The sequence below is a fragment of the Monodelphis domestica genome, chromosome 7, assembly GCF_027887165.1.
Source record: "Monodelphis domestica isolate mMonDom1 chromosome 7, mMonDom1.pri, whole genome shotgun sequence".
Lineage (NCBI taxonomy): Eukaryota > Metazoa > Chordata > Mammalia > Didelphimorphia > Didelphidae > Monodelphis > Monodelphis domestica.
In genome coordinates, this window is record NC_077233.1 from 258,757,738 (window position 1) to 258,770,432 (window position 12,695).

A 12,695-nucleotide genomic window follows, 5' to 3' on the forward strand; every position below is an offset into this window, starting at 1 on the left:
GATTTGAACCAAGTTTTTCCAAAATCCAGGCGTGGTGCTCTGTCTATTGTGCCTCTTAGCTGCCCCAACCAGCCTCTTGAAATTGATGCCACGTCTTTGTTGTTACCATTCAACATCAAATCTATTTAGGATGAAAATATAGCAGGCCACAACTCCTCAGAAACAAGAAAAATTATTAGAAGGTGAATTTTAGGGGCTCTGAATCAGTTTTCTACACTTCATCCACCTTCACAGGGGGTATCTCATTTAAGCCAAATAACTGAGCTGATGGTCAAAATCACTCAGAAATTGCTATAGATTACATAGGGGTTGAGCAGTAGAAATTATGTAATGTATTTTTTCTGGTTTTTTAACCATTCTTTTCACACAACCAAGCAGGGTTCAGGTGGGGGGCGGGAAGGACCACAAATACTAAACCATACATTAATGACTTGGACATAACCAAGTTAAGTTTTCCTTCTTCTCTCTCTCCCCCTTTCTCTTTTCTCTTTCTCAGTTTATAATGAGCTTTATCCTTCTCAGCAGTGTCTCTCATGATGCTTTCACATATTTATACTTCAGTTTTTCTATTAGAGAGCATTTATGTCCAAGGTCTTAATTCTTTGTTCTCTCTTTCCTCTCTTCTTTCCTTTTAACAAGATTCCATAAACTCTGTATTGCTTTTCCCTGTAATCTTTGTCAAATGGCTGCAAAAATCTTTTTCATTGTATCTTAAGAAGCTGTTTCTGTTTCTTCCTAACCTTTCCCTTCTTTGGGGGCTGATTTGGTAATTAATTAATAAGCTTTTCCTAGTTGCTTGTTACATAAAATATTGGTTGTGATGTTCTGATTTTGCCCTGATTTTTCCATTTCCTTTAGTCTCTTAAAAGACTTTCATGAGGAATAGAGATTAGACTTATTCCTTTTGTACCCAGAGGGCAGAACTAGCACAAGTCTCATTACATGTTAACAAGGAGGCACATTTCAGTTCAATATATGGAAATTTCCCTCATAATTACTGTTGTTAAAAAATGGAATGGACTGCCTTGAAAGACAACAAGACCCTTTTACTGGGAGCCTTCAAAAAAATGAATAAGGGGGCAGCTGGGTGGCTCAGTGGATTGAGAACCAAGCCTAGAGATGGGAGGACTTGGGTTCAAATGTGGCCTTAGACACTTCCTAGCTGTGAGACCCTGGGCAAGTCACTTAATCCCCATTGCCTAGCCTTTACCACTCTTCTACCTTGGAACCAATACATACTATTAATTCTAAGACTTAAGGTAAGGATAAAATAAATAAATAAATGACTGAATGTCCATTTTCTGGGAATGAATAAGATAGTCTTGATTTGAAACAAGCTGGAATTTTTTTTTAAACCCTTGCCTTCTGTCTGAATATGAATATGCATTTATTGAGTGCCTATATGTGCAAAATACTTGAGATGTAAATAAAAAAGTGAAAGTCTTTCCCCTCCTGGACATATATTCTAATAGGGAGATATAACATATAGGAAAGCAGTGACAAGGTTGGGAATTTTGGTCTGGGGAGTCATAGAGGCTTAGAATAGTCATGTGGCAATGGCTGTTCACGAACTTTTTCAATTGTTATGGTAGCATGAAAAAGTATAATAAATGTCTAGCTCTTGAGTATCTATGCTGGCGTGAATGGATGATTAGGACTGTGATTTTGTAGTATATGTAACATCTCCAATGTTTGTTTTTAAGACAAATATCCCCAAGTAATTAATGCATATTATTACTCCCACAAATCAGGTTCAATATTGGATGCATCTTAGCAATAACACTGGTTTGTGCTACCGTGTAGTGATTACAAGAATTTGACTCTTGTCTAAAAGGATTCTTTGATCCCCTGCAAGGATTGCATGATAGCAAAATATCAAGTATATGAAAAGTTTGTATTTTGCCTTCCCCAGATGTCTACATGAGACAATTACTCAGAGTTGGTGAGTTAAGCAGCCCCCCATCTGGTGGGTTTTCACCTCCTGACTTAAAAATACAGTAACATAAGTAGAGTGAGATAAAGATATTTGGCTGTTCCTCATGTACCATCGGCTATCCTGTAGCTCATGGACTAGCCCTTTGGGGATGATGGGAGTCATTTCAGGGAACTCTCATGGGGGTGGGCTCATACTCTGCACTCTTATTAAATTAAGCACAAGCATGATGAGCTCCTAATTGGTCCCATAGTGCCTGTGGCTAGGGTTGACTTGTCAAAGATGGTTGACATTTGAATCCAGAAAAGCCTCTCCTTTTAGTTGACTAATAGGCTAAATAACCCTTAGTAGGCTAGATGAGGAAATGGGAAGAACAACTCCTTTTTTCTTTTTTTCCCATATATTTCCATATTTTTCTTTTTCCTAATTTCCCAATTGCATGTAAAACAAATTATTTACAGTTTTCTAAAATTTTGAGTTCCAATTTCTCTCCCTCCTTCCTCCCTCTCTGAGGTGATAAGCCATTTGATATAGTTATACATGCGATAACATACAAAACATATTTCCTGACTGGTCATGTTGCAGAAGGATATATATGTATATATACACGTATATATTTATATTTAAAACTTCAAAGAAAATAAGATGAGAAATATTGTGCTTCCATCTGCATTAAGACTCCATCAGTTCTTTGGAAGTAGATGGAATTTTTCTTTATAAGTCTTTAGTATTCTTGGATATTGCTGAAAATAACTAAGTCTTTCACAATTCAACATTGTATAACATCGCTGTTATTGTGTACATGTTCTCTTGGTTCTGATCACTTCACTTTGTATCAGTTCTTGTAGATCTTTCCAGATTTTTTTCTGAAATCATTTCTAGCAAAATGGTATTTTGTCACAATCACATACCACAACTTGTTTAGCCATTTCCTAATTGATGGACATTCCTCAATTTCCAATTCTTTGCCACCACAAAAGGAGTTGCTATAAATATTTTTGTACCCTACCCCTTTTAAAATCTCTTTGGATTTAGAGCTAGTAGCAGAATTGCTGGGTCAGAGGTTATGCATAGTTTTAAAGCCTTTTGGACATAGTTCCAAATTGCTCTCCAGAATGGTTGGATTAGTTCACAGCTTGTCCAGTAGCATTAGTGGTCTAATTTTTCACACATTCCCTCCAACATTTGTCCTTTTCCTTATCTGGGATATTAACCATGATAGGTCTGAAGTGGTATCTCAGAGTTGTCTCAAATTACAATTCTCTGGTCAGTAATGATTTAAAGCATCTTTTCATATGAGCATAAATAACTGATTTCTTTATCTGAAAACTGCCTATTCATATCCTTTAACCATTTATCAACTGATAAATGACTTATATATTTGACTCAGTTCTCTATATATTTAAGAAATGAGACTTTAATCAGGGATACTTGCTATAAAACATTTTCCTCCAGCTTTCTGCTTTCCTTTAATCTTGGTTGCATAGGGTTGTTGTTTTTTTTTTGTGTGTGTGTGTGAAAATCCTTCTTAATTTAATATCAAAATTATTCATTTTATATCTCATAATATTCTATCTCTTATTTGGCCATATACTTCCCTTATCCATAGATCTGACAGGTAAACTACTCCATGCTCCCCTAATTTGCTTATGGCATCATCCTTTATGCCTAAATTATATACCTATTTGACCATATTTTGGTATATTGTTTAGGATGTTGGCCTATACCTAGTTTCTGCCAAAATGTTTTCCTTTTTTCCTAGCATTTTTGTCAAATATTGAGTTCTTGTCCCCAAAATTGGAATCTTTGAGTTTATCAAACATTATATTACACTTGGTCATTTCCTACTTTGTATTGTGTACCTAATCTATTGCATTTATCTACCATTATTTCTTAGCCAATACTAGATTGTTTTTACTACTTTATAATACAATTTGAGATTTGGTACAGCTAGACGACATTCCTTCATATTTTTTCATTACTTCCTTTGATATGCTTGACCTTTCATTTTTCCAGATGAGTTTTTTTTTTTTGGGGGGGGGGAAGGATAGCACTAGAAAATAGTTTTTTGGTAATTTGATGTGGCCCTGAATAAGAAAATTAATTTAGATATGAATTGTCACTGTAATTATTTTTTCCAGTTGTTTAGATCTGACTTTATTTGTATAATATTCCTCGGTTTGCATTGGCAGGTAGACTCCTAGATATTTTATATTATCTACAGTTTTTATTTTTAATTTAAACCCTTACTGTCTGTCTTAGAATATACAATACTAAATGTTGGTTCTGAACAGAAGAGTTGGTAAGGGCTGGCAGTTGTTGCCCAGTCACACAACTAGGAAGTGAGGTCACACTTGAACCCAGGTCCTTTCAGCTCTAGTCCTAGTGCTCTGCCACTGTGCTACCTAGCTGTCTCTTCTATAGTTATTTTTAATGAAATTTCTTTTCTATGTCTTTTTGCTGGACTTTGTTGGTAATATATAGAAATGCAGGTAATTTATGTGGGGTTATTTTATATTCTACTATTTTGCTCAAGTTGTTAATTATTTCAACTTGGTTTTTAAGTTGATTCTCTAAGATTCTCCAAGTGTACTGTCATATCATCTATAAAGAGTGATGGTTAGTTTCCTCATTGCCTATTTGGATTCTTTCTATTTCTTTTCCTTCACATATTGCTATAGCTAGCATTTCTAGTATAATATTGAATAATAGTGATAATGAGTATCCTTACTTCACCCCTGAACTTATTGGGAAGGCTTCTAGCTAATCCCTATTAGAGATAATGCTTGCTGAAGGTTTAGATAGACATTACTGATGATTTCAAGGAAAGTTCCATTTATTCCTATGATTTCTAATGCTTTTTTTAATAGGAATGATTATTGTATTTGTCAAAAAACTTTTTCTGCATCTATTGAGATAACCATATGACTTCTGTTGCATTTGTTATCGATATGGTCAGTTATGTTGATAGTTTTCTTAATACTGAACTATCCCTGCATTGCAGATATAAATCCCATCTGGTCATAGTTTATGATCCTTGTGATATATTCCTGTAATCTTCTTGCTATTTAAATTTTTTTGCATCAATATGCATTAGAGAAGTTGATCTATAGTTTTCCTTCTCTGTTTTCACTCTTCCTGGTTTAGGTATCAATCTTATATTTGTATTTTAAAAGTAATTTGGTTAGGCTCCTTCTTTGCCTATTTTTCCAAATAGTTTATATAGCATTGTAATTAATCATTTTTCAGTGCTTGACAGAATTTACTTGCAAATCCATCTGGCCTTGGGGTTTTTTTCTGAGGGAATTCATTGGTGGCTAGTTAAGTTCTTTTTTTTAAGACGGAGTTATTTAAGTATTTTATTTTCTATTCTGTTAATCTGCACAATTTATATTTTTGTAAATGTTTATCCATTTTGCTAGATTGTCAGATTTATTGGCATGTAATCGGGCAAAATGGATCCTAGTAATTGCTTTAATTTTCTCTTCATAGATAGTGAATTAATCTTTTTTCATTTTTTATTCTGGTAATTTTGTTATCATCTTTAAAAAAAGACCACAGATTAACCAGTGGTTTATTTTGTTGTTTTGTATGTGTGCATTTTTAAAAATAAAGCTAGTTTGCTGGCAGCTTGGTGGGTCAATGGATTGAGAGCCAGACCCAGAGATGGGAGGGTATGGGTTCAAATGTGGCGTCAGACACACCTTACCTGTATAATCTTGGGCAAGCCACTTAACCCCTATTACCTAGCCCTTTTACCTTGAAACCAATACACAGTATTGATTCTAAGATGAAAGGTAAAGTTTTCAAAAAAATTTTTTTAATCCAGCTCTCAGTCTTATTTATTATAATTTCAATGGTTTTCTTGCTTTCAAATTTTATTAATTGCTCTTTTGATTTTCAGGAATTTCAATTTGGTATTTAATTTTTTTCTAGTTTTTTAAATCACATATCCAATTCATTCATCTGCTTTTTATTTTCTTTTGTTGATATGTTTAGAGATGTAAAAAATTTCCCCAAAATATTGCTTTGGCTTCATCCCATAGATTTTGGTATATGGTATCATTTTTGCCATTCTCTTTAATTAAGTCATTGATTGTTTCTATGATTTGTTCCTAATATTATTTCATTGTCTATGGTGCCTTTTATCAAGATGTTGTTTACTTCGTTATTTGTTTTAATTAGATCTGTTTTTGTTTTTGATTTGCCTAAGATCATGATCATTATGCCAGCATTTTTTTTTCACTTCAGCAAAAGCATAATGGATTATGTTCCAACTCTTACCTTTACTCTGTGTGTCTCTCTGCTTCATATGTGTCTTATAAATAACATATTGTAGGATTCAGTTTTTTAATCCATTATGCTATCCTCTTCTGTTTTATGGGTGAGTTCATGCTATTCAATAATAATTATTAACTGTATTTCCCTTTCTCCTTTCACACTGTTCTTCTTCATAAGTGTTTTGCTTCTGACCATCACCACCCCCCAAAAAAATTTGCCTTACCTTCTAGTAGCTCCCCCTTCTCTTTTTTTCTCTCCTATAGTCTGTTGAGTGTGGATGTTCTTCCCCTTTTGAATCAGTTCAGATGAGAGTACAGCTCAAGTATTCACCTGCCATCCTCATACTCCCATCTTCCTCTCTGTTGTAATAGCTCCTTTGTACCTCTTCAAATGAGACAATTTAATTTATTTTCAGGTAGTTTTTATAGTTGTTTGGAAGTGATTTGGATAAATCTCAAGGATTTCTGCCTTATTCTGCCTTATTCTGACATCTTGACTCCAACTCTCTCTTCTTTCTTTTCAAGGTGATCTCTTTGTTAGGGTGCATCCAATACCATCTCTCCCTCAGATTTCTAGTAGTTGAAGAGGGAATATTTCTCCCTTCCCCTCACCTCCCTTGCAGCAATGGCAACTGCACACATAGAATGGAGAAGGGAAACGAACAGAAATTTAAGCACTTACTTCTATAAGCTAAGCATGGTGCTAAATGCTTTCCAAGTATCTCATTTTGTCCTTATCATAGCCCTATGACATGGGTGCTGTGAACAAGGAAATTCCTTGTTCATAGTGCTATTTTATAGATGAGGAAACTGAGGCATGATAGTGAGAATGTATTCTTGCCTAGATGAGGCTAACTGGATTTCAAATCCTTGTTAGTTTCTTAGTTGTGTTTCTTCCTCTGAATACAGGTGGCTGATAGTGAACCTGAGGTGTCTGTTTTTAGCCTTGGCAGCTACCTCATGAGCTCAAGAGGTCAGAAGCATCCCTGTTGCAAGTTAGTGCTGAAGAATTCCTGACTTCTTGGGCCACCAGGGCTAGGAATGTCCAGGTTCAACCTTGTTGGCCAAGCACACAGTCTCATTTTTATGTATGCACAGTTGCCATTCTTGTTGAACAGTAAAGGCAGAGGAGAAGGAGCCTCTTTCCAACTTCCAACTACTGGAAATCTGGAGGAGAATTGATACTGGCTATTTCCCAACCAAGAGGCGACCTTGAAAAGATGGAAGAAATTTTCTCCCAATTTCTCTCCTCCCTCTCTCTCTCCCTCTCTCTCTCCCTCTCCCTCTCCCTCTCCCTCTCTCTCTCCCTCCCTCTCTCTCTCCCCCCCCCCTCTCTCTCTCTCTCTCTCTCTCTCTCTCTTCCTCTCTCTCTCTCCCTCTCTCTCTTCCTCTCTCTCTCTCTCTCCCTCTCCCTCTCCCTCTCCCTCTCCCTCTCCCTCTCCTTCTCTCTCTCTCTTTTTCCCCCTCTCCTCTCTCTCTCTCTCTCTCTCTCTCTCTCTCTCTCTCTCTCTCTCTTTCCCCTTCTCCCTCTCTCCCTCTCTCCCTCTCTCTCTCCCTCTCTCTCTCTCATTTTGAGGGGATAGCTATTTCAGATTCAGTTGAAATCTTCTAGATTTTCTTATCTCAGCCATTAATTGGATGAGGCTTTTCAAACAACACAAGGTGAGGGGTTTTAGCCCCACCTGGAGGTTAGGGATTTACCCGGAGCTTCTGATCATGCATGTCTTTTAGCAAAGACTCAGAACATGGATCCATGTGTGTAACCTGGGATGGTTCCCATCATCTCAGAGGTCAAGTCTGCAGGAACTAGGAAAGGATTTTTGTGTCATTTCAAAACAGATAACCCTTCATTGCTGGCCTAATGTGGCTTTCTGAATGCTGAACACATGCTTTGTGGGATGGCCCCCATGAATCTATCCATGAGCATGCTTTGTGGTCTCCACTGTACTTATGCCAGCTCTAATAACCTCTATCTTTAAGTGAAAAGTAACTGGCAACTGGTTAACTTCCTCTTCTTTTTCTATTACTAGTATTTTTGCATTTTTGTACCCCATGGGCCAATCCTCTAAGTAGCCTACCGTGCATATTAGAATTGTTACCACAATATAAAGTCTTATCTATAAAATCACAAAGTCTATCTTATTTCCCATTTCAGTTCTGAAAAGACTATTCAGGGATATCTACTCTTGGCCTATTTGGTTGAATCAACTCAAGGTTATTCTGACCATCTCAATCCTTTTTCTTCTCTTATATCCTCATCACTAAATTAATAAATATCCCAGTTTTTCTCTTTAGCCTCTGCTTATATCATACTCCTTATTTTAAGAGAAAATAGATCATTACAGATGTGTTCCTTATTTATCCTAAATAAAACAGTAATCAGAGACCCTCCCGCCTAGCTTTCCATTGCTTCATCCCTTCTGATTCAAATCATATGAGCTCTTCTCTGTTTAATCCCATTGTCTTCTTCATCCCTCCAATGCTGCATAGATGTTATTCTCTCTTCCTCTAGTTCTTTTCCCCTCCTTTAACCTTGGATGGGAGACAAAATAGTACCTCCTGCTTCTTTAACTTGCTTTTCAAGCCTACCATCTACTGTCTTCTTTTCTTTTTCAGCTTCTTCCTGATATCTCTGCTTCTAGGTTCCTATTTGTAACTGGTTGTTGGTACATGCCTCTCCTTTCCATGGGAGCCAAGTAGATTCAGTGCAAAGCTTTGCCTTTCTCTACTCCCACAGGTTCATTCTTGTAGCATCTGTTCTTATAGCACTCCCTCCTCCTTTCTCCTTCAGGTGCTGCATGACCCATTATCACCCCATCCTCTCCCTATCCACTGCCTCATCCATTCCCTGAAACTCCTACAGACCATCACTGCCCTTTTCTCAAGCTCCATAGCAGTTCTTAATAGAACTATAAGCAGAAATGTCTCCCTGAACCATACTTAACAACCACCTTACTAGATTTATGTTAACGAGTAGTTGGAATTTCAGTTGAATACTAATAATGTACCTGGAAGTGTGTTACTGTGAATAATGATTGTGAATTTCTATACTACTTTACCTATTCTGTCTCATTTTACTCTCAAATCAACCTACCAAAGTAGCAATAGATTAATATTTCTATTTTACACATGAGGAAACTGGAGTCTCATAAAAGTCAGTTAACTTGGCCAAGGTCACACAAGTAATGAGAGGCAAACATAGGGCTTGAACCCAGGTCTTCTGATTCCAACATCAGTGCTCTTTTCACAAAAACCACTTTGCCCCACTAAGGGAAAATGTGATCAAAGTGAATTTACATAGTATAGAGTACTGGGGGTAAAGGAAATGAAAGAGAGAGAGAGAGAGAGAGAGAGAGAGAGAGAGAGAGAGAGAGAGAGAGAGAGAGAGAGAGAGAGAGAGAGAGAGAGTCAGTCGCATGTTGATAGAAGAGTCTGAGATTTACTATGGACTTAAGGAATGCATATGTATACATGTCAGTATTTGTGAAGCTCACAAATTAAATTTTATCCCAGTGAAGATATATGATATTTTTAAATGGCACCCAGAAAATTTAATCATATGAAATATCTTTGGAGTTAGTAACTGAACTTGTTAAATGTATCTCTTTTTTTTTTTCCCTTTGAAAAATTACAGCAGAACTTGGGGAGTGTGAACTTCCGGAACACACGCCTGAACTAGTGTCTGAGTTCCGATTTATTCCAAATCAGACTGAGGCAATGGAGTTTGATATCTTCCAAAAATGGAAAGAGTGCAGGTACCTTTATGCTGGAGTCTAGTGTACAGTCACAGTCTAAGAGATAACTTTTTTTAGTGGACGTAAGTATTAAAAGTTTTTTTTCTCCAAAAGCAAGACTAGCTGTGCTTACAATTCCGAGTCTACATCGACGGTCCTAACCTTTCAGTCCTGTTCCAGTCCTGCATCTCCAGCTGCCTTCAAAGCATATTTCCATTTGGATGGTGCGCCATTGCTTGAAGTTCCCCACATTCAAATCCAAACTCATTATCTCCTCCCTCTCTAACTCTCCTTCCAAACATTGTCAAATGGTACCACCATTCTCTCTTTAGTTTCCCATGCTAGAAAACATGGTGTCATCTTTAATTCTTCATCCCATATATCTATAATCTATCATCAAATTCTTTTTCTCCCTTCCAAACATGTCTCAAATTTGTTCTCCATTCTTATGACCACTACCATAATCCAGATCCTTATTATCTCATGCCTGGATATCTCGGCAACATCCTCTTGGCTGCTTTCCCTGACTCTGGTCTCTCCCTCTTTCAGTCCATCTTGTGAACTTGCTGTCAGACCAAGTCTTCAAAAACACTGCTTACATCATATTATCCTCTGCCTTAGGTCATATAGTTCTTCCCCTGTTGCGAACCACATTAATCCTAAACTCCTTTGCCTAGCTTTTCATAACCTAAAACTATTTCATCTATCAAGATTCGTTTCTTAACTATTCCCCTGCAATAAGCTTTTGCTTTGGTGAGTCTGTTCTCAGCCCTCACTGTCCACATTTATTCATTGCTCATTCTACCCTCTGTTCCCTTGCTCTTGCTGCCTCTCCTGCTTGGAATGCTTTCTTTGTGCCACCCTTACCAGCCTTGTCTTTCGAAGTTCATCTCAAATTCCATCTGTTCCAGAAAGCCTTCCTTGACTACTTGAGTCTATGGTGCTCTCTCTTTTGCTTAAATGTTCTAACACTTTAATATTATATAGTATTGGATTTAATTACACAATGTCTTATTGTATTTTGAAATTTTTTCTTATCATGTTCAAGAAGACTCTAAACACCTTGAAAACAGGGGTTTCTTCCATAATATCTCAAATGATGATGTAAATATAGTAAGTGTTCTCTATGATTGTTCATTGTCTGATGGATAAAGATTTTAAGAGCTTACAAAAGATTACTAATCTCAATGGAAAAAGCTACATATTTAGTTCTAAACTAAGGATAAGGGTAGATTCTAGTTAGACACTGCTTTAATTATGTGATATGCATTCACTGAGGAAGTCGAGTTTTCCAAGGTAAAATATGAGTTATCTTCTTAATGTCCTTTCAGTGATCTGGGAATTCTCTCTCTGTCTGTGTCTCTGCCTGTCTGTGTCTCTGTTTCTCTCTCTGTTTCCTCTCTCTCTCTCTCTCTCTCTCTCTCTCTCTCTCTCTCTCTCTCTCTCTCTCTCTCTCTCTCTCTCTCTCTCTCTCTCTCTCTCTCTCTCTCTCTCTCCTTTTCTCTCTCCTTTTCTCTCTGTCTGTCTGTCTCTGACTCTCTGTCTCTCTCTCCCCTACCCCTATTTAAAAAATACAGTTATATGATACCTATCTGACCCAAGAATCTGGAAGCTAGTCATCTTCTTCATCCATGTCCCTTGTTCCCCAATATACCTGGCCTAGAGAATTCCAAATGGATCCTAGGTTACTTTTATAATCAAGAACCCCCATCTCAACCTGGGATCCCTGGGCCCTTCAAGAGAGCCAAGAAACAACTGTTACTCATTGAAGATTGATCTTTTCAGTCTAAGATAGGCAAAACTTTTATAACTTTTGGTTGGTTGGACTGACACCTGGCATCCACCTAAAAGCAGAGCAGGTCCTATTCTCTCTACTTTTACCTATTGGTACTTTCTGTATGGTAGAATCGGGATCTCACCTTCTGGTTGACATCTTCCCTAGGATTGGTTTCATTTGCCTTCAAAGGGCATCTTGTGACTTTGATGGAATATGCTCATTTAAATCCTTTTTGAAAGAATAGAGTGAAAACCAATCTTATTCATGACAACAGAGACCTACCTATTGGATAACTTCCTCCTTTCTATGTATACTTAAGAATCTGAAAACAAAATTTATTAAGAATCTCCTGATGGATGAAGGGGAGTTCATTCTAACCTACAAAGAGGCAGGGTCAGGTTAGGAGTACTAGAACTGGAGGTAGGAAATGAAGGTCCTCATCTTCTTCTTAATAGTTGTGAGACTTAGTTTCCTTAGATGTAAAATGTGGATAATAATCTCCAAAGGCTGTCATGTCATAGGTAAGTTGCTGTGTAAGCCTTAAAGTACAATATATATGTGAGCTATCATTCTGAGCAGTTTTTCCTTTCCTTTGGCTCTAATTTTAACTGAACCTGTTTATAGGACTCACTGTCAGACAAGCTCACCTTTGAGAGTATGCCTGTGAAATCTTCTGAGACCCTAATCAAGCTTATCTCTCTTCTTGGAATATAGGATTTGGGACAAGAGGATGACTGAGGGGGAATGTTGGTGGTGAGAACACGAAAGATTTAACCTATCTTAGACTGGCCTAAAAAAACCAAGAAGATTGATCTTTAATGAATCCAGTTGTTTCTTCGTTCTTTTTTTTAAACCCTTGCCTTTTAGCATCACTAAACACTAGTTCCAAGACAGAAGAGTGGTTAGGGCTAGGAATTTGGGGTTAAATAACTTGCCTAGGGTCACACAGTTAGGAAGTATATTAGCTGCCC

The 12,695-nt window shown here is 37.1% G+C and overlaps 1 protein-coding gene across 2 annotated transcripts in view; it reads left to right on the forward strand.

Moving 5' to 3' along the window:
* Positions 1-12,695, forward strand: part of EPB41L4B (erythrocyte membrane protein band 4.1 like 4B) — a 267,526-nt gene that overhangs the window by 111,091 nt on the left and 143,740 nt on the right. For both annotated transcript variants that reach the window (XM_016423826.2, XM_007498051.3), the window contains exon 7: positions 9,848-9,968. In XM_016423826.2, the coding sequence (XP_016279312.1) occupies positions 9,848-9,968 (121 nt within the window). The remainder of the gene's footprint in view (positions 1-9,847; positions 9,969-12,695) is intronic.